This window comes from Ananas comosus, linkage group 25 (assembly GCF_001540865.1).
Source record: "Ananas comosus cultivar F153 linkage group 25, ASM154086v1, whole genome shotgun sequence".
Classification (NCBI taxonomy): Eukaryota; Viridiplantae; Streptophyta; class Magnoliopsida; order Poales; family Bromeliaceae; genus Ananas; species Ananas comosus.
The window spans coordinates 1639364-1665582 of record NC_033645.1 but is presented as its reverse complement, the minus strand read 5'-3'; the positions used below and the strand labels follow the sequence as shown (position 1 = coordinate 1665582).

The 26219-nt window shown below is 36.7% G+C and overlaps 3 protein-coding genes across 3 annotated transcripts; 2 read left to right on the top strand and 1 right to left on the bottom strand.

The window, feature by feature from the left end:
• Nucleotides 5461–8531, top strand: LOC109703718 (receptor-like protein 12). The gene has a single exon (XM_020224440.1). The coding sequence runs from the start codon at nucleotides 5461–5463 to the stop codon at nucleotides 8392–8394; it is 2934 nt and encodes a 977-aa protein (XP_020080029.1). The 3' UTR covers nucleotides 8395–8531.
• On the bottom strand, nucleotides 9366–14161 carry LOC109703717 (inactive leucine-rich repeat receptor-like serine/threonine-protein kinase At1g60630). Its single transcript, XM_020224439.1, has 4 exons — nucleotides 12729–14161; nucleotides 10777–10810; nucleotides 10187–10570; nucleotides 9366–9867 (listed from the first exon to the last, which is right to left on the bottom strand). Exons 1-4 carry the CDS (start codon nucleotides 13770–13772, stop codon nucleotides 9524–9526), a joined length of 1806 nt encoding a protein of 601 aa, XP_020080028.1. The 5' UTR covers nucleotides 13773–14161; the 3' UTR covers nucleotides 9366–9523.
• On the top strand, nucleotides 17515–20464 carry LOC109703551. The gene is made up of 5 exons (XM_020224201.1): nucleotides 17515–17582; nucleotides 18994–19095; nucleotides 19185–19278; nucleotides 19406–19583; nucleotides 20141–20464. The coding sequence occupies exons 2-5, from the start codon at nucleotides 19009–19011 to the stop codon at nucleotides 20205–20207; spliced, it is 426 nt and encodes a 141-aa protein (XP_020079790.1). The 5' UTR covers nucleotides 17515–17582; nucleotides 18994–19008; the 3' UTR covers nucleotides 20208–20464.

Here is a 26219-nt window from a genome sequence, read left to right as displayed (position 1 = left end):
TTACCCCTTTTATATTCTCATTATCTTCCTGCTTGCTAATTAATTTATGCTTCAGGCAAAAAAAACAAAAAAACAAAAAAAAACAAATTGTCGCTTCTCGTATAAGAGTATTGTGAGGAAACTAATTTACGAACCTTATAATATAAGGATTTAAAAGTTGCACAGGAGAGAATACAAGTTAGAAAGAGAAAGAGGACTGTTTCTTCAGAAAAAATAAGTTTCAGGAAAAAAAAAAAAAAAAAGTCTACATTTTAATTGCTATGACAAGAACAGTAAAGAGTGAATAGCACACTGAGGAGCTAACTTTTAATGAATTAGAATGAATTATTTGGAATTTTGGATGTGGTACCAATTGATTTGTTGCCATTGAGATAATTTATCGAACACCTTGCACTCAACCTTGAAGCTCTGGTACCAATTGTAGTGAGCTAATGACGGAACCCTCACTATCAAGATACTAATCACACTAGTAAACAAATGTAATGTATCTAAATTATCCACAACCAAGATATGGAAGATCAGAGTAAATGAAGTTGAACGAGAAAAATCCAAACACATCCACAACAACAACACAAGATTTACGTGGTTCATCCAAACTAGACTACATCCACGGGTACGGAGAGATCAAATCCACTATCGAATGAGGAGATTACAAGATTTGGTTAGAAATTACCACTCTATCACAATAGGCTTACAACCTTCCAATGAAAATTTTTTCTTGCTACACCTTTTTTGAAACACCTTCCGATTCCGCGAATCCCGCTTCGGAATACCTCTTAAAATTCATCCAATCTACCTTGGAAGTTTTTGAATCAAGCAAGAAGAACAAGAGAGCTCCTTCTCCCACCCTCTCTACACCTCTCTTCTCTATTACAAGAAAAGAGAAAACCCTAGAGAGCAAAAATGAGAACTCACCCTCTAAATCCAAAGAGAATCTCTCTTAACATCACTTGGCCCAATATACCAAATGGGTCAACTAAAGCCCAAAGCAATTACTAACTAACCCATTATATGAGTTGTTGAACCAAACGCAAAATAAAACCAATTAGGCTAATAAGCAAATTTGATATCACTAACCCAACAAATTAGAATGAATTATTTGGAATTTTGGATGTGGTTCTCAACGACGAGTGGCGGAATGCATTTGCAACATTTACATTTAGAAAATAAAATAAAATAAAGTATACACCTGGGGCGAAACACGGCGTTGCCGACTATTTAATGATGTCATTTGATGCATGAAGTCGGCAGTAGCAGACACGACTTTCTCTGTTGGCAGCTTGCTTGCCGACTTAGCTACAATGGGTAAAAAAAAAAAGTCATGTATCAAGACCCCCTCGACTAAAATATTTTTAAAATGGCTCCCTCAGCCATATATATATTTTTGATATTTTTCAAAATTTTATTTTATTTTAGTTGAGTTATTTCAGCGTATTAAGTAAAAATCATTAAATTTAATAATTCTATTAATTATTTGCAGCTAATTAGTTTAGTTTTATTTATAAGTACTCAGTATTACATTTAGCATTACTATTAGCCGGATTTAACAAAATTTATATTAATTACTTAAGATTATTAATTTTAAATAAATTAAAAGTCCAAAAAATTGGATTAAAAAAATTATGTAGCTAAGAATCTTCTCAAAATAACTAATAGTTGTGGGGATCGTGATACATTTGTATCTTTTTTTAGTGACGAGCAATACTATTAGGAATTATGCTACTATACTATCTTTTTTTCTTTTTTTTTTCTTTTTCTTTAGAGATAGATAGCATGCTATCTGCTTCGTTTATTTCATTTAGAAATAAACTTAGCTGAAAATGTGAATTAACTAGTATTCGAACTTGAGACCTCGGGTACCAACCACCAAGCCCTTTACCACTTGCTCTAAGGACGGTTGGTATTATACTATCAATAGTATCAAGCGCTTAGTGCTATCGTATTTTTGGCCATAGGATGACAGGATGTGCGGTTAAACTGATAGTAATTCTCTAGGGTTGAGTAGGTGGTTGGTTGAATAGTATAATCTAACGAGTAAAAATAATCAAAGAGTAAACATAACGGCAAAAAACTCGATAGTATCAAAAACTTAGTACTATTGATAATACAATAGCCGAACTCATACTACTAGTATATTTCGCAAAGTGTATATCATATATTTCCATTCATCGAATGGGTGGAACTGATGCGACTGACTAATTCATCCCACCCGCTGGGTGGGTTGGTTTTTTTTTTTTCTAATTTTTTATGTTGGATTGACAAAGTCACAAGGGCTTAAACTGATAAGTTTCATTAAGCAAAGAAGCTTATAAGAAACTTACAGAGAGGGCTAATAACTCAACCTATGGGTTGAGATGTATAATATACGCTCTTAACTGCAGTGTATAGGTAGGCATCTGAGTAGGGATGCAAATGGATCTGGATTAGTGGAGCTTCCACCCCGAATAGGATAGTAAGTGAGAACAAAGATATAGAAAAATATAACTCATCTCGAATCAGTCCCGATCCGCCAAGTAAATGGAGTCCGTCCCGATCCGCCAAGCAAGTGGAGTCCGGTTAGAATGATAGTGAGTCCACTTGAAGCTGTTGACACCTTTCATTGTCAAAAAAGCTCTTAGCTAGTCAAATCTATAGACTACTGAAATCTCTTTCTTCTAATATAATACTTTATTTAAGATTAATAGTATCAAACTATTTTTTTATCATCTTTTTTTTTATCATATACTGATAATAGTTCTCTAGGGTTGAGTAGGTGGTTGGTTGAATAATATAATCTAACGAGTAGAAATAATCAAAGAGTAGATCTAACGGCAAAAAACTCGATAGCATCAAAAACTTAGTACTATTGATAATACAATAGCCGAACTCATATTACTAGTTTATTTCGCAAAGTGTATATCATATATTTCCATTCATCGAATGGGTGGAACTGATGTGACTGACTAATTCATCCCACCCGCCGGGTGGGTTGGTTTTTTTTTTTTACTTCCAATTTTTTATGTTGGATTGACAAAGTCACAAGGGCTTAGACTGATAAGTTTCATTAAGCAAAGAAGCTTATAAGAAACTTACAAAGATGGCTAATATATAACTCAACCTATGGGTTGAGATGTATAATATACGCTCTTAACTGCAGTGTATAGGTAGGGATGCAAATGGATCTGGATTAGTGGAGCTTCCACCCTGAATAGGATAGTAAGTGAGAACAAAAATATAGAAAAATATAACTCATCTCGAATCCATCCCGATCCGCCAAGTAAATGGAGTCCGTCCCGATCCGCCAAGTGGAGTCCGGTTAGAATGATAGTGAGTCCACTTGAAGCTGTTGACGCCTTTCATTGTCAAAAAAGCTCTTAGCTAGTCAAATCTATAGCCTACTGAAATCTCTTTCTTCTAATATAATACTTTATTTAAGATTAATAGTATCAAACTATTTTTTTATCATCTTTTTTTATATGAATTTATTATATTGAACTTGCAAATTAAAGCTTGAAAACCAAAGTGTCACGAGTTTTATAATTTGAAAACCAAAAGTGTTATTTATCTAGAAGCAAAACAACTGGTGCACCTCAAGAAGAGAAGTACATCTTACATGCACTTTTTCTATCCAAGAACCATCAATTTTTCACTTGTCACACTAAATTTTTTTTTTATTAAAAACTATTTAGGTTTCTATCAATCCTAGATTGAAGGGTGTAAGATATGTAGTCGTTTTTAGGGTGTACAAATAAAATTTCCCTTCATCCAAAAGGAAAAGAAAATCAAAGTTTTTTTGTCCCTTTTTTAATTTTTAAAATCGTTAATTAGGCCTTGTGACTTGGGAGTCCTCCACTAATAAAAGTTTTAACTCTTTTCTTTGTCATACAGAGAATTGACTGGGGCCTTTACTTTTGCTTTTTTGCACAGAGTATTAGTATGGGTCTTTCAAAAAATTATTGTTTATTATATGCATTATGTGTTGGGCCCATATTAGTGTGACTCACGTTGTTTATATATAGAGTCCAAATTGTTGTGATGTTTTATTAGGTTTTGGATTAAAATTCATTTCTTTTATTTACTCTTTGGTACAAATTTAGATCTGCTGCATATAAAGTGTAACTTCCCTCTATGATAGGCAAGAAAGAAGTTATGAAATTTTTTTTGGCAAATTATAAAAAAAATTGCCAAATTTCATTAACTTTTTACGGAAATATTAATGGATGTGATACGCGGAAGGTGACTTGACATTAAAAACATTCGAATTCTCGTACGAGATGAAGAGAATTTCTCATGTGAATGTTTTTTCGTGATTGCTATTGGTAGCGTTTGGTTCGGATATAAGCGAGAACTGACTATTACAGGAATAGGTACAAGTATGGGGATAAGAAAAATAATATTTAGATGAAAATTAGGTTGTTCCCGGAAATAAGAACAATTTTAGATAGTTTTATATAGAAACTGAAGTGTTGGTGGGAATAACCGAGAATTACTATTCTCGAATAAAAAATTAGCGTTTGGATATAAAGGGGGGATAAGGGTCTATATCTACTCCTATCCCCTAACCAAACGCTGCCATTGAGTCTCGGTACTAAAAGGTGGGTTTGAAAGGGATTGAATGGGCTTGAAAATGTGCTATCAACACACCACCGTTAAAATAAATAAAAAATTTTAGGGGAGGGAAGTATTTGAGACAAATTAAACTAGAATGCACAGTTAATATTGTTTAAATTTTTTATTTAAAAAGATATTTGAAATAAGTGAAAAAGTGCAGGGTGATTTGTATAATTATACTTTTTTTTTATTAATATAATATCAAAACATGAGATCGTAAATATAAAATACTAAAAATTTGTTCTTTTATTACAGCGTAAACTTTTAAAAAATAATAGATATTTCATATCATTAATATAAAAGGATGCTCAGTGTAGAGAATAATTATTTCATTTCATGTTTACTCAAAAATTATTTCATTTCATTATTGACCTTCGGGTCTTTAATCTTTTGCCCCTTCTATACTCTATATATATATATATATATATATATATATATAGAGTGAGGCTACTATGCTATCGGAAGCACGGAGCCTTCCGTGCTTCCAGCTCGTTTTCGATGTTACGACTTTCGAATCGTCGATCGGCTCTGTTAAACTTGATCTAGAGTATTTGGAGTACCTAGNTATATATATATATTCGGAGCATCACACATTCTCGGGCCTTTTGCGGCCGGAATTTGACTAAGTATGGAACATGAATTTCATGTACACACATGCTTTCAAATTAATCAGCACGAATTTAAAGGCTTCTAATTAGGGGGTGTAGTGAAGTAGCTAGACACAAGCATTTGTGCGTGTGTGTGTGTGTGCGCGCGCGTGTGTGTGCGTGTGTTTATGTATATGTATGTATACTGGTACAAGATGCAAGTGTAAATAACTCAGTGAGCAAGCAAACGCACTTGTAAGTTGTAACAAGGACTACCACAGCCATGCACCGTTTGCTTCTTCTACTCACACTATGGCTTTTAGGCTGTCAAGCCACCCTAACAAGTGGGTGCTTCGAGATCGAAAGGAGCGCGCTCCTCGCCTTCAAAGCCGATGTTATCGACACGGAGGAGAGCTTGTCTTCATGGGCAGGTCAGGATTGTTGTATTGGTTGGAGGGGAGTAGTCTGCAACAGCAACACCGGGCACGTCGTGAAGCTCAGCCTGCGAAATTCATGGCTGTACGATCCGCTCGGTGAGGTTAGTCCTTCCTTGGCTGTTTTACATCATTTAGTTCACCTCGATCTTAGCTCGAACGTTTTCTCTGGAAGCACCGTCCCGGAATTCGTCGGTTCATTTAAAAATTTGACGCATCTCGATCTCTCCTANAATTCTGGCTTTGGCGGCAGAGTACCTCAGCAACTTGGAAATCTCTTCAACCTTCGCTTTCTCGATCTCTCCGGGTCATTCTTCATAGGTGTAGCACCTCCTTGGCTAGGCAATCTCACTCGTCTCCACGCTCTTGGCTTAGAAAACGCTTTTCCAAGTGGCCCCAGCACTCGCGACCTTTCGTGGCTTTCTCATTTATCTTCTCTCCGATACCTCGCCATGAGCTATATGGATCTGTCTAGTGCTGCTGATTGGTTGCAAGAAGTTAATAAGCTGAAGTACATTACAGAGTTGTCTTTGGAAGATTGTAGTCTAAGCAGCATTCCAAACTCTCTGTCTTATGTCAACTTTACATCTCTGAGAATCCTTAAACTCAGAGAAAATGGCCCCTTCAATGTCGCCTTACCGACATGGTTGTGGAACCTTACCAACCTTTCCTATCTTGATCTAGAAAACGGTGGATTTTATGGAAAGATCCCCGACGCACTCGGAAACTTGACTTCTCTTAGCAGCTTGTACCTAGGAGAAAATTATTTTGACGGTACCGTACCTGAATCGCTTGGAAACTTGTGTAATTTACAAGTTGTAGACCTGAACTCTCTTAGCATGGACGGAGATATTGCAGAGGTGGTAGGGACGCTGCGCTGCTCGTGGAAGAGCCTCGACATGTTGGATTTGGGCAATAACGAGCTTCACGGGAATTTAACCGGCTGGCTAGAGCAGCTGGAGAATGTGCGCTACGTTGATCTAAGTAACAACTCACTAGTTGGACCTATTCCTTTTGGAATTCGGAACCTTTCGAACTTAGTTTGGTTGGACCTTTCTTTTAACTCCTTGCACGGTGTCGTATCCGAAGCTCATCTCGCTAGCCTATCAAGTTTAGTGGGAATTTTACTCTCCTCCAATTCTCTAATCGTCAACGTGGGTGACAACTGGGTCCCTCCATTTCAGCTTCTGGTTCTTAATTTAGGTTCCTGTAAACTGGTTGGCTCGCAGTTTCCGGCATGGCTCCGGGGGCAGACGCTACTTTTCTATTTGGATTTATCGAACACAAGCATCGCGGGCACCGTGCCTGAATGGTTGTGGAATTTGTCACTAGTTACGATAGATCTCTCTTATAATCAACTTGTAGGCCAATTGCCAGTATTTTTGCAATTCAAAGATCTAGAGATTCTTGTTTTGAAGTCCAACAGATTCGAAGGTCTGATACCATCTCTGCCAAAGAGTCTGCACATGTTAGACCTCTCTGAAAATTCTCTTTCCGGACCGCTTCCACTATCCTTGAATATTTCACAGTTAGGCTTTTTATTTTTGTCAAGCAATAAGTTTAATGGCAGTATCCCATCATACATGTGTGAATTGGATTCTCTAAAAATTCTGAATACATCGAACAACTCTTTATCCGGAGAACTACCTCGGTGTTGGCAAAATTCGTCCCTCCAAATTTTGGATCTGTCAAACAATAACCTTACCGGAAAAATTCCAGCATCCATTGGCTTGTTGAGCTCGCTTAAATCGTTACATCTCAACGATAATCGCTTCCACGGGCAACTCCCTGCGAATTTGCAGCACTGCAAGCATCTGACTTTTGTTGATCTTAGCAGAAATAAATTGTCAGGAAAAATTCCAACATGGATGGGTGAGAACCTGCAGAATCTAGTAGTTCTGCAGTTGCGATCAAATATGTTTTCCGGCGACATTCCAGAAGTGTTGGCACAACTGCCATACCTCCATGTCTTGGATCTTGCGGCTAACAATCTGTCGGGACCGGTACCACATTCTTTTGGTAATTTTAGTGCTATGATTCATCCATCGGCAAACAATTATAATCCAGACGAATATAAGATTAACCTAATCTCGGATATTTTATTCAACTTTATGGATAATTTACTTCTTGTAATGAAAAGGAATGAATTTCGGTACTCTACCATCCTCTATCTTGTCAAGACTATCGATATCTCAGGAAACAATTTGAGTGGGCAAATCCCAGAAGAAATAGTCGCACTTCGCATGTTGCAGAGTTTGAACTTATCAAGAAACCATTTGACGGGATGGATACCGAAAAACATAGGCGACATGCTTAACTTGGAATCTCTTGACCTCTCGCTGAATGAGCTTTCAGGCGCTATTCCGCAAAGCTTATCGGATTTGACCTTCTTGAGCAGCTTGAATCTATCTTACAACAACTTATCTGGGTGGATTCCAACTGGGAGTCAATTGGACCGACTTAACGATCCGTCAATATACATTGGCAATTATTATCTTTGTGGACCTCCTACCAAAAACAACTGTTCCAAAGATGATACAAACCCTTATCCTCAAAGAGACGACAACAACGGAACTCATGAGACAATATGGTTATATCTTGGAATGGGAACAGGATTTGCGACAGGATTATGGGGTGTGTACATTGCTTTCTTATTCCGAAGATCGTGGAGGATTGCTTATTTTCAGATGACTGATAAATTATTCGATGACATATACGTGATGGTAGTATTAAGTTGGAGGAGGCTGAAAGGAAAAATTGCTGGACAAAAGCCACTTTCTTGAAGGAGTAAGCTAATGGCACCTAAGGTATTTATGTTATCTTACTGCTTTCTTATTTCCTGCTTATTTTGTGTGTGTTTCTTGTTTTAATTCTGCATGAAATTTGTCACCACAGCTGCACCACATGTATCTTGTAATAATTTGCCATGTTATCCATTGTAATGTTTTGTTTTATGTTAGTTTTTGAGTTGAAGAAGAGAACTACGTAGCCTAGTCAATATTTTCTTCCTCAGATTTTCTTCTCATTAACATTGTTTTATTTTGCTCAAAATGCATCCTAAATAAGCTGAGATCAAATGCTGGATACCTACTGATCAGTTGGAATTAATTAGGCAAATTTTAAACAATAAAACAGCAGTGATTGAAATAGAAGCATGCAGAGCAGCTCAGCAAAAATAAAAAAAAAAAAAAACAAAAAAGGTTCTATTTCAATGCATGCTTTTTCATGCATTTATAACCTCACGAAAAAATGGAGGCTCTGTATTGAGAGACCTTAATTATGTTTCTTAATGGCTTTCAATCAGTAATTCTTGCTCTACGAAGCAGATATATGAATATGGAATGCAAATTGCAATACAGAGATATGAATACAGTGATATGACAAATTCAAAAAAGAAAAAAAAAAAACATATACATGATAAGATTGTGAGTACCAATAATGTGAGTTAAGTGGTTGCTTCATCCTTTTGTGTTTGCATCTAAAAAGTGCTTTCTAATTTGGCAAATTTTCCTTTTGCTTTCTAAGTTAGTAATGCTGCCTAAAAAGCTACTTGTTCACAAGCATCTTCTGGGTGAAGCTGGGTTAAGTTAGTAGCTGTTCAATGTCCTTTTCAGAAATTAAATAAAACATTTAATGAATTAGGTTAACCAATTTACAAAAAGCCCCTGAATATCTATCAATCTTATGATACTCCTATTATTGGAGTGTGTTAATTTTCATGCAAGTGACCGAAATCTGAGGGAAGTAGAAAATATTGTTTCAATTTGAATTAAAGATTTAAAATGAAAATTTTTCATTCAACCTAGCAGCTAATTCTTCTTCTTCTAAATCGCAAACATTTACACACCATTTTCTACAATTCAAAAGCGAAATTTCGATCGAAGAGAAAGTTTAAAATGACCTCCCCGTCGATCAATCTCTCCCGGCGAAACTCTCCGATCCCTGCTCCCTCGGCAAGCTCTGCACCGTGTCCGACCACCTGCCGGGCGAACGGTCGCTGCTGTTCGACGACACCGCCATCGACTCCGCCCGCGCCTCCCGTATCATCCTCAGCACCTCCTTTGTGGCTGGCCTTTTCTCCGGATCCACCGCTACGCACGCCACCGCGATGCTCAGCAATGCCCCTACCTTCTCCTCGGCTGCTGCTGCCGCCGCCTGGTCGTCACCGGATTCTGTCTCCTCCTCGCGGACCGACCGGACCCACTTGGGGATGTCGGCGCCGTGCTCCTCTACCAAATCTTGAAAGGGCGTCTTGCCTGCAGTTATAAAAAACGGTTATTTCACACAATATCCAAATCTTTTCAAGCTTAGTTATTCTCTAATTTATTTCAAATCTTCGTGTTGGGCTCGCGATCAGAACATGTTGCATGAGAGGGCACAAATTTTCTGTAGCTCCATGCGCAAGAAATTTCTACGCGCTGGATGTTTGAGCCCTTCCAAAGGTTATAATATTCATTTCTACCGATAGCGGTTACTCGGCGGTTATTTGTACACCTGAAGAGAGAGCCCGCCCAAATAATTAAATACCGTTCTCTAGCCGCTGAAACTTTTCTAATAAGATGATTATCTCCACACCTGTCAAGAGCTCGAGGAGGAGAACTCCGAAGCTATAGATATCGGCGGTGGGGGTAAAGGAGGAGCTGGAATTGGGGCGGCGGGTCTCGGGAGCGCGGTAGAAGAGGGATGCGGCGGAAGAGGGACCAGAGGCGGCGGCGGCGGTGGCGGTATTGTCGAGGTAGGAGTCGGCGGCAGTGGCGGGGAGGAAGGAGGGTACGAGGCAGTAGTCGGTGAGGCAGGACTCGAAGTCGGCGCCGAGGAGGACGTTCGAGGACTTGAGGTTGCCGTGGGCCGCCGGAGGCGACTGCTGGTGCAGGAATAGGAGCCCCGTCGCGACGTCCTCCGCGATCTTCAGGCACGACGTCCAATGCAGGGGCTTCCCGCTCCCCGAGGGCCGCGAACCTGCCAGCACGGAAACATTATTTTTTTCTTTTTTTGAAAAAAAAAAAAAAAAAACAGGCACATCAATAAATAAAAAGAAAACAGAAACAAAAATGAATCAATAGTTATCAATCAATCTACTAAATTCATCGATTGTTTCATCCATTTTAATTCTTCTTTTTCTAAAAATCTGAACATAAAGTTAATTGAATATTTTACTATCATACGAATCTCACGAGCCACCGAAACGCAAATTAAAGCCTGGGACGATCAGAAACAACACTACTGCACCGTGATAAGCAACTGTTTACAGTGAAAACGAGCTCAGCGACGCGCCGATCGAGTGCTACGGTACAAATTATCCCTTCTCACGAGCACGTTGTTTCTAGCGAGGATTCCCCTGGAAACACATGGACAGGGACACACCACAGGCTACTTCTTTTTTGACCGCGTACACACCTCGGTCAAAGTAGCAATTTTAACATAAAAAGATTTTAAAAAATATATAGTACAAATAATTGTAAAGGAAAAAAAAAAAATAAGCATATAGATAAAGGAAACATAATGATATTAATATGTTACTAATAACACACTCGTACAGTAAATCTAGCCACCAGCCACTGACAAAAAAAAATGACTAGATTCGTTTGAAATGTTGGGCACAAATTTGAATGTTTTTATCTGTCGATTATCTGTATTTGGTGGCAACACAGTTTCTGTAGTTTGTACTCTTCGTGTCAATAGTAAATTATTGATGCGATTATATCGTGAGTTGAAAAATTCTGCACACTAAATATTTTATGATTAGTATTACAGGTATCGCGTTATGGCGCGCTCATCGAGAGAATTGTTTTTTTTTTTTTTGAATTCAGTATTTACCGTGTTATATATCACGGTTTGCCACGCTGGCAAGTGAAGCGGGCCCGTCCAACGTGGTAAATTCCGGCGCACGGAAAAAATTCTAAAATGCAACAGGTATATAGGTGACATGGCGTAACAAACCAATCAAATTTCTCTTTTTAAAAATATGTCTCATCATAATTGTAAAAAAATATTTTTAATGTACTTTTATTTGAAAAAAATGAATTTGATTGGCTTGTTAATTGATGACGTTGTGCAAGTGTGATAGTGTAGAATTCCTCCGTGCACGGAGCTAGTAAAACGACGACATATATTTTTTTATAAAACCCCTTGCTATATTTAATATTCCGAAGGTCGCCCTCTTACTGTGTTTTGTGAGCGATAAATTAAGGTAGGTGAAATGTTAGCTTTTTAGAAGGTTCAGCTCCTAATTTTTTATTAAAAAACGATAATTTGATTTTTTTTTTCTTTTTGGTTTTTTTTTTTGTTTTGAGAAAAGTTCTTTTTGGTTTTTATGTAGAATGTTAATGAACCCCGAATTTGACAATTTGGATATTTATAACTAATAAATAATGAAGTTTTAATACGTCAAAAGTTTGATTTATGCTGCTTCAGCTTCAAAATTTTTGAATCCTCTTCTAAAATTAACACTACTTGAGAAAAACGAAACGAGAGCATCAAAATCTAAAAAAATTAATTTACTTCTGTAAAAAAGTAAATTTAGTAAATTTTTTTATTCAAATTGACCTATTTTAATTTAATAAAAATTAAATATAACCAACACAAAAACGTAAGGGATCTCATTGCCCTTTTACGAAAATTTCAGGTGGGCGGGTGGGGTGGCGGGCAATTTAGAAATTTTAGGACTCATATATAAGACGATAAAAAGTAAGGGACCTATACGAGTAAAAAAAAAAAAAAAAAAAAAAAAAAAAAAAAACAGCATTTAGAGGCAATTTTTTGGGTCAAACAAACTAATTGAAATCTCAAACAAATTGGGGCTTATCAGTTCCTATCAGGGAACCCATCGCATTTACCCACTAATACCCACATTATACCCGAATGTATATCAGCCATGTTCTTGAACGAAGTACAAAAACAACAAAATTAAAAATTAAAAAAAAAAAAAAAAAAAAAAACCTGCTTAAATTAGCCTCAAAAGTAACCAGAATATTAGGAGTTTAACCTTTCATTTAGAACAAAACACAAGGTCAAGTTATTAATTTTATACTATTTTTTCTAGCACTAGCTTAGTCTAGTTTCTTATTTAAATTTAAGGTCAAGAGTCACAACAACAACATATATATATATATATAGCACNGCCCCCTCCCCCTCCCCCTCCTCCCCCTCCTTCGCCTCCCCCTTCCGTCACCTTGTTGCTCCCGCCCCCGACCCCTCTCCCTCCATTGGCCGACGACGCCATCTTCCTCGTCTTGCGAGAGCCCCACGCGAGCAGCGCCAATGCCGAGAGGGAGAGCACGAGAGCCCCCGCAACGGAGCCCGCGACAATGGCGATGAGCCTCCGCCGCCGCCTCCGGCGACGCTTTTCGCTCCTCCCGTCGCGGGAGGCGGCGCGGGGAGGGAACGAGTTGACCGAGGAGGAGACGAGGGGATTTGGGCTCGGAGAAGGCGCAACGGCGGGGTTTTTAGAGCAGGGGCGATGGATTTGGGCGCCGCAGAGATTTGGGTTGTTGTCAAAAGAGCTCAAATCGAAGCGGGCGAGGGTTTTCGTAGCGGGGATCGTACCTGAGAGGTTGTTGCTCGCGACATTGAAGTAACGAAGGGTCTGTTGATTGAAGGGAGGGATCTCCCCTGTGAGGTTGTTGTTTTGGAGGAAGAGAGCGTAGAGGCGCGGGAGAGAGGCTAGGGTTTTGGGAATGGGCCCCGAGAGGAGGTTATTGGAGAAATCCACGACCTTTATGCGGTGGAGGGCGACGAGAGTTGGGGGGATTCGGCCATTAAAGCGGTTGTTGTTGAGGTAAAGGGATTTGAGATTGCGCAACGGGGAGAGCTCGGGGATGGGGCCGAAGAGCGCGTTGGATTTGAAGCTGAGGACGCGGAGTTGATCGAGAGGAGCTAGGGTCTCGGATTTGAGCGCCCCCGTGAGGCTGAGATACTCCAAGACGAGCTTCGTGACTCGGCCATTAGCGGAGCACTCTTTTACCCCCTTCCACGAGGAACAGAGGGAGTCAGCGTCCTCGCGTCGCCATGGGAGGGAGTTGTAGATGTCGAGCGAGGCCTTCAGCGCCAGAAGCGCTTCTGCGTCGCTGGTTCCGGAAGCGCTTTTGGGGACGCAGAGGACCAAGAAACAGAGTAAGGGGAACAACCACCTCGGCGAGATGGGCTCGAGCTCCATGGACATTAGGCGGCGGGAAAATCGCTCGGAAGCAGCTAAAAATGGCTCCTTTTTTCCATTTTCGGCCTCGATCGAGCTCACATTGTCCCCAAAAGGCGACGCCTTTGAGAGGAGGAAGAAGAAGACGAAGAAGAGATTGGCGCTTCGCGCGCCACCACGTGAAAAAGGGTGCAACGGAGAAGAAGATGCCTTGAGGGGGTCTTTTCTCGGTACTCCCCCTCAATTTCTATTTATTTACTACTTACTCCTCGGGTCCATAAAAATCACAGCTTTTTTTTTTTCCCCTTTTCCTTTGCATGGGGGGGCGGGGGGGACAAATGGGGATTTAGATCCCCATGGTAGTGAGAGAGTAGGGTTTTGATAGAGGAAATGTAGAGTGTGAGAAAGGGATGGTTCTAGAGAGAAAGAGAGAGAGAGATTGGAGAAAATGAAGAGGAGAGAGAGGATTAAATGAGAAGTGTCTCAGGAAATGGGTGAATGAATTTAAAGCTCTTAGCTACTATCCCTGCGCAGGATATAAATGAGATCACTCCCAAAAAAGAACCTTTATTAGTTAGGAGCAATTGCACATGTATCCCCAAAACTTCTCTAATAAAGAATCAAATATCAATTTTTTAAGTCTCATTTATTATTTGATTTACAATTTATAGTTTACAAAATATATCTTGGAGAGAAATGTGTTTACAATTTGGATGAGACAAAGCAGGAAAAGGAACTAAAGTTTAAAAGATATAGTAAATCGATAAGGGCAAAATAGTTATTTAAATAAAAATTTGAATTTTCATGATCAGCTGATAAAGAGAGGGAGTTTTCTGAGGAAGGACACATGATTATGAATAGGTGTAAGGGTGTACGTGCAATTTTACCCGCCCTCAAGCAGTCAAGTAAATTTGTGGGTCCCACTATTCTCACGGGGGTCCAATGCATGGTCCAACTTTCAGTCTCTTTTGCAACCGGGGTGGGCCCCACGAGGGCCCGAATTGTGGCCCCCACCACCAGTTGCCAGCTGGCGCAGATCATGTGGATCTGTTGCCACGGGAGTTCGTGTTCGACGGTGGAGATGCAGAGGGCGTACGTGCGAGCTGATTAGACCCAATTTTTTATTAGACCCGGTGCACGAGGGTCGGCGTGGGCACGGACGAGTACAATTAATGAGTCGACTCGCTTTATTGCCTACCACGTGCGCCAAACACCGGTGATGTGGGCATAAAACTGTTGGGCGCACCAGGTGTATGCATACATCTCATGCACCACTCTACTAAAACCCTACTATAGTAGTTTGAAAATCAATCAAGAGTTTAATCTATTACATGTATTATGTTGTCGCGATTCATTATTTTATTATATTTATTTGTTGGTAACATGGCATGACAACCGACCTGTTCGTGAGGTCGTGAATCCAATGCGCATCTATACCATTTAACAGATAAATTTAACACGCATCTTGTCTTATTAGTTAAATATATTTTTGAACCGTTTTTTTTTAAATAGATCAATCTTTCAAATTGTATAGTTCTGACAAATTTTTACATATATTTTGAATTACCAATAGGTTTTCTTATGAACTTTGCAATCTGTTCTAAATCAAATCTATCCGAATAAATTTTTATTTTAAAATATTTATCATAAAATGCACTGCATAGGATGTACAGTTACACTAGGGGCATGTTTGGTTCATGATTGAAATAAGAATGAAAAATGGAATTGAATTGCTTTGGAATAGAAAATGGAATGACGAATCATCCAAAAATGTTTGGTTTATTATTGGAATGAAAATCGGAATGAAAATTTAAAATTTTTTAGAGAGGGTTTTGATTAAGAAAGAGGAAAGTGATGAAGGGAGACGAGATAGGTGTTGATGAAAGAGGATTTTGAATAGTTTACTTTGGAATGAACCAATCCGGGATTTAAAGCCGAATTGGATCATAAATGAATTTTGTCATTCCCATTCCGGAGTGGAATGGAAATCGGAATCCGATTCCTATAAAACAAACGGCAACAATCGAAATCAATGAATTTCATTCCGATTTCATAGTTTAAAATAGATGAACCAAACACGCCCTAGGTTCAAGCGAAAATTTCTCCAATGAGAGAATCTCATGTGAGTTACATGAGAAAGGAGGGCCCAGTTCAGGGAATGACAACTGTAGTAGATCTACAAGGAACTGGAGATTGATTGGGTTTAAACTATTTTAAAATATTAACTTCTTAATTCACCATGTTGGTGACAAATAATAGTAATGTATAATGTATAACAATAGTGCAAATTTAATTGTACCAGCAGGTAAAACAGTGCCAGTGAATAGTTGTGCAGTTGCTCTTTCACATTTAGCTTTGAGCTTTTGAAATTTCCGTTTGATTCTAAAAATTTGCTCGAGTAAAACTGCATCTTTAACCTTTAATCTTTGAGCTGCAGCACAAGTTGAGCTCATTCATTGGTTGTAATTTCGCCATTCGCGAAAATGCTTTATCCAGTTGTGATTAGGATTCAAAACTGAATCTGAAGGAAAGTTTTGAAGACGCTTAATGCAATTCATCGTGAACTTGGATTAATAATCGACCCAATCAACGTGACTCGACCGGCCTGAACCCAATAAAACAGGGGTTAAGTTTTGGTTTTAAATGCCCTGCATCTTAATAAGGCCTTAAATAGCAAAGCCTGACACATTTCTAATCAAAAAAGAAAGAAAAATTAAAACTTCAAATCGTGCCTCCGTTTGAAATTTCGAATCCAATGTTTGAGGTACGACTTCACTGGAAAAGTCATTTACGAGTTTTTATTCAGACAGTTTGATAAGCCGTATGATTAATTCGTATAATGTTATGTTAAATATGGTTCTAAAAATTAAATAAATAAAACTAATCCGCTACAAGTCGCACATGAAATTACAATTCATCAGCGATAGTCTCTTCAACTAATTTTTTTTCATTCACACCCTCTCAGTTTCTTATTTTCTATTTAACATCTATTCTTGTAACATAGAAAGTTTTATATCAGTTATTAATCGATAAATTAATCTAGTTATCTTTCTACTAAAAAGTAATCAAGATTATTAAATTTGATGGAATCATCAATGAGTTTGATAATATTTTTAAATACTTTATCTAACTTAATTAATTCGGTGTAAATCTTACACCTTTTTTATTCAAGAACTCTTACTTTTTATTTATCTATCAAAATCCAAAGAATTTTTATGAACTAGAATATAAAATTTAAAACTATATACATAATATTTTAGAGAAAAGAGGGGGTGTCCGGTGCAAATGTTTGCAGGTGGATCCACTACTCTCCTTTTCTTTTTATTTTAACCCCACTCCCTTCGTTGTTCTGCCTCCATAATTAGAGAGATGTTGAGGGGTGTCCTTGCAAAAATGAGAGGGACAGTCCCAATACCCTGTGTACCAGCATATCAATACCCTGCGTACCAGCATATCTCATACACCAATTAATTTTGTGTACATATATTGCTGTTTAGTACAATTTACAAATTTTGAGTACCAAATTTGTATAAATCAAATTATACTTATTTTTGTACAAATTCATAAATTTCTATACGGTGTAATTATTAATACAATTTTAATTTAATAATAATAAATTATTAAATATAAGTTACGGTGTATAAGATACGCACGCGCACACGACGAGAGTATAGAATAATTTAGACATACTCGTAGTCCGAGTCTGAAGCCACAACAATTGCCAAATGCATTGAAAACTGCTTCTCTCTCTAAAAACTGCTTTTCTCTCTAACTTTCTCTCTCTCTCTATACTTAGTTCCATTTCTCCTCATCCTTAAACATGGATTATTGAATGAGGTATGAAACAAGTAATTTTATTCATTACCTGCATTGGTTTTTCCTTTTTTTTTTGTTTTTTTAATGAAAAAATGGTTTTTTTTTGCCTTTTCTTAATAGGAAACATTTAAAGTTTTTGATTTTTAATTCACATTTTCTCTTTTTTTGTGTTATAATAATGGGTTTTCATCTATTGTGAATTACTTTTTTAAAAAAAAGTATGGTTTTTCAATTTTGTTTTGCTGTTAGTATTTTCAGTTTAATACACATTTTTAACTATTTTTTCTTCAAATAAGCCCAAAAAGAAAAGAAATAGAATGGAAATTTGTTGTAGGAATCCAAATCTGTTAGATACAGCTGTGTTTTTGTTCAAACTTATTCAACAATTAAGCCTTATTTCACAGTTTAGTTATTATACCTGAATATATTGTTACGACAAACGCACAAACGAAAACGAAATGACGAACACAAAAACAATCAAACCACAAGCAGAAAATAAATAGACACAGATTTACGTGGAAAATCCTTTGCAGGAAAAAACCACGGGCGAGGGAGGAGAGAACTTCACTATGGAACGAAAAAGGGAATACAATGTGCTTCCAGTTACAACCGATCACAATCACACGCCTCTAGGGCAAAAACGAAAAAAGAAAAACTCATAACAGGTTTCAGATCCGATCCGTACCCACAACGGACATTCATTTTTCCTCCATAATTTTCTTTTCCAAATTGGTCGCACCGCGAAGCTGTCGGCGAGTCGTAAACCCAAACCTGAATCGATAGTAGATTTCGAGTCACATCTAACATATATATCTTATTTAGTGAGGAATCAAAAAAAGAAACAAACAATGTAAGTTAAAAAATTCTACAAATAGAGGAATTTGTCCCAATGCCTCATTAGTTCAAAAGGGTTTACAAATGCATTTATAGTCCCTGTAATTTTTGGTTAATGGTAATATGGTCATTAATTTTGTCTCTTTAAGCAGGTTAGTCCCTGAACTTCCATAATTTCTTACAATGGCATGACTTGCCCTATGCTCAGGGACTACTCATGAATTATGCCCTTCAATGTTCTAATCAGATCTTTCTTTTTGATTATCAGTTGCAGTAAATTTTTCGCGTTTGGATTTTTTTACGCGGTAAATTTCGGAAATGGAGGAGGCTTTAATGCCGGTTAGTATAGTTTTATGTGGTAAATGTGGTAGGGCCCTACAATTACTATGGCCTCTTTGTCTTTTCAATGAGTATTTTGGTGCAAATTGAGTAGCAGATCACAAATTTATGCGAGGAACCGTCCAATGCAGTTATAATGGTTATAATAATATGCCGATGAATTTATATTCTTTTTACATACTTTAGTTGTTATCAAACTCAGATTCATTGGTGATTTTTCTTGTTTCAATTGATTGTTTACGCCTCTGCGTTGTTGCAGAATCAGATAACAGCAATGGACAATGCGAGCAATGTGGTTTTGGACATTGACGGTCCGGCGCAGCCACCGGAAATATGCTGCTCTGCGAATCCGAAAGCGGCCGTAAGTTTCATTTTGCTCTTCCTGTGTAGTGTAGATTCATTATGGCCGTTGCGAGAGTGCCGCTTTAGATAATGTAAATCGTTTCGCAGCGAGCTCTTTCTCGTAAGGGTTCCAACCGCATGGAGAGGCGGGGTGGCGAGGAGCAAGAAACAGACGACGCGTCGAAAAGACTCATTGTTAAAGGTACGCCATTGTGGGCTAGTCTCCTTTTTTCTTTCTTAATCTTATCTAAGTCGAAACTCGAAAGCAGTGCTTTTGAATTTGCAACAACAGTAAATATCATGCATTTTGAATGTAATTCTCGTTGCAGTGGTGCCGTTGCAGTTGGAGCTGCTGAAGCTACCTTCGATGCCGAACAAAGCTATCCTGGCCGCGCAATCTGCGGCCACTAGCCCTATTCTCACTGATTCTGGGGAAGGGAGGAGTCGGAGATTTAGTCGCTTCGCAGCAATGCACCCTCGCAAAATACTCCTCATCTTTGCAACTCTGTATGCATCCTCAACTTTGTTCTTGTTCTGAATACAGAAATGTTGGATGTATAATATTTAGGAACAGTCCCCGACGAGAACGAAAAATGGTGTCACTGTCGGTCCAATTGTGTATCTGGGCCTAGAGTTTCTGATCCCAAGGACCACTGCTGCTGCGATCTAGATTTGGCAAATTCAATGCCAGAGGGGAATCTTAAGATTTCTACTGGTGGACAGTGTTAACTTACTCACCATTTTGGATAGTCGAACGCAATTGCGATTCGTGGTGCTCGCTTTCGGAAGCATCATTCTGCGAACAATTCGCGAAACTATTCGCTTACCATGCTTGTCTGATTTTGTCAGCGTAACTGTTTATTTACTAGAGTTGGCATTATCTGATCTCGGCCATCGAAAACCTGTCCCTCGATTCTCATGTGGTCATGTCCCCCCATGACTATTTTGCCTGAGACAAATTCCCTTTCTATTCACTCACTAACTGTTCTAGTATATTATTGTAACTTTTCTGTCGAACTATTGATCTCAAAATATAGGACTAATGCAACATAATTTTGCGACAGGTCGAGTATTGGGACAATGATTCTCATATATTTCACGCTCGCAATTCACCGAAGAGGCGGATCGTAACGTAACTGCGGTGCATGCATTTGCCCCTTCTGATGTTCACAGTTCCTGGTTACACTGCATGCTTAGGTGCTCACAATAATTTCCCTGAGCCCACATGTTTCATCTCTATGAATGTTGAGCAGTGATGAAGGTAGAGAGAGAGCTACATTGCTTATTTTTTCCCCAGTAAATTGGTTTGTGAGATTTATTTGCTTCGCGCCGACCGCGCGAATGGTCGAAATTTTGTAACTATGGAGCATTCATTTTCGAGGACATGTTCGTTTATCCGTAAGTAATTTTCAGGTATACGATAATTTTCAATTCAGATGAAAGTTATTTTTCCAGTGCTGTTTGTTCGATAGAAAATCAATGCCCTTGAAAACACACTAATTTTTTTTTATTATTTTTCTGTATCTTTTATTTTGCAATTGATTTTTCTATCCATCGAGGTCGAGATAATTACGACGGCCGAGCTTAATTTACGGCGAACCAAAGAATGAAAGTGGGCATTTACGAGCAAAAATTACTTCACCACTAAATATTGGGCCGGGCGCAAATTATAATTGGTATGCCTTAATATTGTTAATATAATAAAGGGATTTGGGCCTAACTCGGGATTTTGGACCGGGTATAATATTGGGTCGAGTTTGGATTCGACCCGGATATGGCTTAAGCATAAGTACATCCCACTTGAATATGATTGGGGTTTGGGTTTGGCAAGTCTATTCAATAATTAAGAATTTTTATAAAAATAAACTTGTTTCTTTTTTAAAATTGTCCCTCGCATCTTTTGAAATTGTGTATAAATTTCCTCAATACCTATTTACATAGTCTGAGGCAACCAATTATTCTAAAAGTTTGATAAAGTGTAACACCTAATTGATTTGCATCGGAGATCCGGTCCGGTCTCTAAAAATTTAAATAGCGAGAGAATAATATTTTAATATTTTATATTCAATGCATATAATTTTTTTTTTCTAGTTCTATTTGTATTGTAGTCGGAAGTGTGTAAAAGATCTTAAAAGAAATAATTTTTAATTTGCTAGTATTTTTTTTTCTTTGTTCACAAAAGAAACACTCGTAATTAAACAATAAAAAAATAGAAATCTACTAGGAGTTTCTGTTGAGTTCTCTTGTTTCTAATAAAAGCTAATAGCTTTGACTAAAAACAGTAATTTCTTTTTTCTTTTTTTTTTTTGAACCTTCTTTGTTAAGATTCAAAATTCTCATATTGACTAGTCAATTAAATGCCGTGCAAATTGAGCTGCCTTTGCATTGCAAGTAAAATCAAGCATCCTAATTTTCAACCCAAGCATTATAAAATCGACCGTCCCTAGAGCAGGTGGAAAAGAATGATTGATATCCGAGGTCTAAAGTTTAAATCCTAGTTGATTCACATTTCCAGCTAAGTTTATTTCTAAATAAAATAAACGAAACGGGTAGCGTACTTCCTATCTCACAAAAAAAAAAAAAAACCAATCATTATAAAAGAGTTTTTTTTTAAAAAAAAAAAACTCTCCTTATAAAAAGCATATGTACTATGAAATTTAGAACACCGAAAAAAGCTTACAAGGATTCGATGCTCTGACCTCTCTGTTAGCTTCATTTTCAGTTTGGTGGATTTTGACATAAAAAATAAAGTGTTACCTGATATTACTATTAAAAAATATATAATTTTTGAAAGCTCTCTACCAGCTTTTCTATGTAGTAAGAATAGAAATTCTAAATTGGTAACTTATACTTTCGGTGTTCAAGATTTTTAAATCTATTAGATTTGTTATTAAGATTTAATGTCACACATCAAAAGAGTAGAGACATGTCAACCATCATAATATATCATATTTTCTAAGATAATTTTTTTATTGAGAGAACACTAGGCACTATCTAATGGGACTTGAGATTTAGTGCCATGATTAAGCTAATGGAAAGGGGGACAATTGCCCAAAATGAGTGAGACCCCCACAAACCACAACTCACCACTATTTCCCCCTCCACCTAAGTACTATAAACACCCTTCATCACTAAGCACCATTGATTTGCCCCCTCAAAAGCTTCCAAAAGTGATTCCCCTTATCATCAAAACCATTAGCCTTTGTCAAACACTAAGAAAATGCTCAGCTTTTCCAAAATCAAACCACTTTGATCAACCTTTGCTTTAAGAGATGGAATTAACTTCCACTTCATTATTAACACTAAGCTAAGGGGAGGTTGACCATAGCCTTTTGTATCATCCCCCCTACCAAGTGGATATCACTAATAAACCTCTCCTTAGTTATTATTTTATGTGGCATTACTTGGTTGACATGTTCTTAGATGGTGGGTATTGAGTTCTAATCCCTAGTGGGATATTAACAATTATTATTAGGAATATTATAGCATAAGACATTGATCTCAGCTCTAATAGGGTACAGTGAAATGGCTGACCACAATGAGATTAGTTAATGATATCTTGAGTTCTCTTTTAGCGGCAATTGCATCTCTTTTTAGCTTCCATCTCTTTCCGACCACACGCAACCATGCACTTTGTGAAGCTTTTTGTTTTGTGAAGCAGTTTCTCTACTGCAAGAAGCAACAATATAGTATCTCATGAAGAAGAAGATTGAGTTTTGAAGAGCTGAAAGCAGATGTTCGAATTCGATTGGAAGCTTTTTTTGAATTTAATGAAACAAGTTTGTAGTTTTGTGAACGATTGCGCTTAAACAAAACTTGCACAGAAGCTCCACTTGAGTCAAACAAACCCTTACATGCAAAATATAATAACTTGGGCCACAAGCAAATTATAGCATATCCTTCAATTTGTTATCTTGACTCGAAACTTGAATTGGCATCAGTGCGAGTGGGGAGAGTAATTTGCGACAAGCGACTAACCGATCAACATGTAAGTTCATGCTGGGTTGGAGCCATCTAAGTTCATTGGCCTGTTAGAATTTCAATTAAATTGGGGCAAAAAGACAAAGAAAGGATGAAAAAAAAAAGAAAAGATGCTTTGCTTCCCTTGATAGTCAATGAAAAGAAAGATTCGATTGGAAACAAAATTTTGACTCTTTTGCAATTATTAATTTCAACCTTTAAAATTATGCTTTTAGATGGATGTACCCTCTACACTATATGTAGGCTAAGGTTCGAATGATTTTGTATCTGATATGACAAAATTCAGAGGCAACCGCTACATTATATATAGGCTAAGGTTTGATTTTGTATCTAATATGGAACTATATATTATTGTTAACACAAAGCTGATTTTTTAACAAAAATATTTGTAAATTCAAATTTATATTACAACTAAATTTCTATATGGAATCTATTAAATATAAAATTATATAAACACTGTTCTCTAAAAGCTTAACCTTTTAGAGTACAACAGTTGTTTTGCAGAATCAAACACAGGAAACAATCCAAATAAATTATATGATCTAATTATCGATTTACTTCATCAAAAAAAGTCACCCTCATGATCACTTATACACCAAATTCTAGATGAATCTAGTGGGGAAAAGATGAGGAGGGGAATAGGAGATACAAAGTGTTCACTGTGGAAAAATTAAAGTGATCTCTGACTCCTCACAACCACTGAAACCCTAGATTGTATTTTGTTAGGAAAGAAAAAAAAAAAGAAAAAAAAAAAGAAACATGCAACTTGGCACAAGAATAGCAGTTGAATTTTGAAGTGTGTTTGGCACCTCTAGGAATATACTATGGAAATGCTTCTGCATCTAGTGCAGGTGATAATTAAGTGGCAAAACCAAGTTTCGGGTAGGCGCATTGAGTTGGTTTACGTGTTAGTTTACGCGCTCGCGGTTCGGTCCAATCCAATTAATTTTTAGCCTCACACACAAGAAAAAAAGAATTGTAGTGTCCAATAATGAGATACAAACATAAGCTAAAGTTATGGAACTTTAATTATTCTCTTCCAAACAGGTCCTTAAGTTATATATACATTCTCAACCCTGAATCATCAATTAACACAAGTTCAACTTGAAAAAGCACCCCAATACCTATGTTGGATTCCATTTATGTAGGTTTTTGCCTAAATTCATATAAACCAACATGCCCTTGCACCATTTTTAAAGCACACACTCGAAGAATAGAATTCCTCACCTCTTAGACATATTATAGGGCCATGAACATCAAATAATAAGTGATGGTGACCCCCTTATCAGGTTATTCCAATCATAGCATGTACCACTATATTTTTTTTTTCTATTATTTGCTTATGGGTCCTCATGAAATTTTGCTTTTTGAGAATGGTGCAACATTCAAATACCACTAATGGTGGATGTAGCATAAGTTGGATGTGCCTTTTTGTCACAAGAGATATACCCACAATGTTTTTGTATTTTAAACTCTGATTTCATTCTTGATCTCATCTAAGTGGAATTTAGTATAATAATGCAATTATTCAAATGATCGCCTTTAAGTAGGCCTATAATGTGATGTTGTAGTGGAAGCTTTTTCAAAATGAATCATATAACATTTACATCTATAAATTTAAGTGAACTATGTAGGATCGTTGGTGCTAACCGTTAATTTCAAAAGTTCGAGTTGTTAGAAATATATAATTCATTCACTTAAAACATATAGATACAAAGCAAGTCTCGATTGTGACTTGGCTCGCCCCGGCCTCCACCACACAGCTCACAGACTTTAATTATGACTCGACCCACCTTGATCTTCACCACAGGATAGGATGCTGGCTCTTTAAGCCAACAAAACATAGTTACAAAAAACTTTGATTTCATAGCATATTAGGGGTCATTTGATTTGACGTAATTATAATTGAGTAATGCTTCTATACTTTTTTTTTTTTGTTACCGTTCATTCACGTGTATTCAACGGCTCGGATTTAGTTTTTTTTAAATTGTGACCTGCAATAGCAGGTCACTTTAGGAGAGGTACCGGTTACCAGGTACCTCAAAAAAGAATATTTTTGTCTTTTAATACATGGGCAATTTAGTCATTTTATATTTACTATATTTTTAAAATTTTTATTTTTTCTTTGTTTCCTTTTACTCTCTCTATCTTTCCTTTCATAATTTGGCATTTCATATAAGAAAATTTTCAAATAATTTAACAATATAATCATTAAATTTAAACTTTAAATAGTAATATGAAATTCCTCTAATTTAAATTTCACTTTTAAATTTAAAATTTAATATTATATTCAAATTTATATTTTAAAAATTTAAGTTTCATATAAATACTTTGAAATATGGTAAATAGAAATAATTGTTTGAATTCTAGTCTTCTGGTTTATGTTTGGTTTTGGGTTTCGGAAAATTGGTCAGTTTTGAATTTGGATATAGATTTTTGAAATCTGTCGAGTTCGGAAATAAGTTTTGTGATTGTTAGTCAGATTCGAATTCAAATTCCTAACTATTTTTTTTCTCACCAATAATTCTAATCTTTTTAATTTATATGTTTAAAATTATATTTAAAATATTTATTAGCTCTAACAGTTAAATTATCATTCTGTTTAAAATATTTATTATCTTTACCGGTTCCAAATTGTTCTTAATGTTATTCGGTTCAATAGGTTAAAATCAGATTCTTGATAGAATAGGTCAAAGTCTGATCAGTCAAATCAATCGGTTCAATCTAGTTTTTAAATCATTGAATTTAAAATTTAAATAGTAATATGAAATTCCTCTAGAGAAATCTAGTTGTAGAAATCTTACTCTCTAAGTTTTTTATGCATTACGTTTTAAACTGATGCGAATAAACTGTATTTTAAATCTTGGTAGAAATTTAGTTTTTAAATAGTAATATGAAATTCCTCTAATTTAAATTTCACTTTTAAATTTTAAGTATTTAATTTTTAAAATTTAAATTCATCGTATTTAGAAATAAAACTATTTCTAAAATTTCTATAATTTAAATTAATGCATAATTTGAGAAGCACTAAAACATTTAAAGTAGATTCCTAAATTAATGACTAATAATTGCATAAATTTGGTTAATCAATTAATTTTCTAAATTAGTGCTAATTAATGCATAGATTTAGGACCTCAATTAAAAGTTTCTTAAAATATTGTA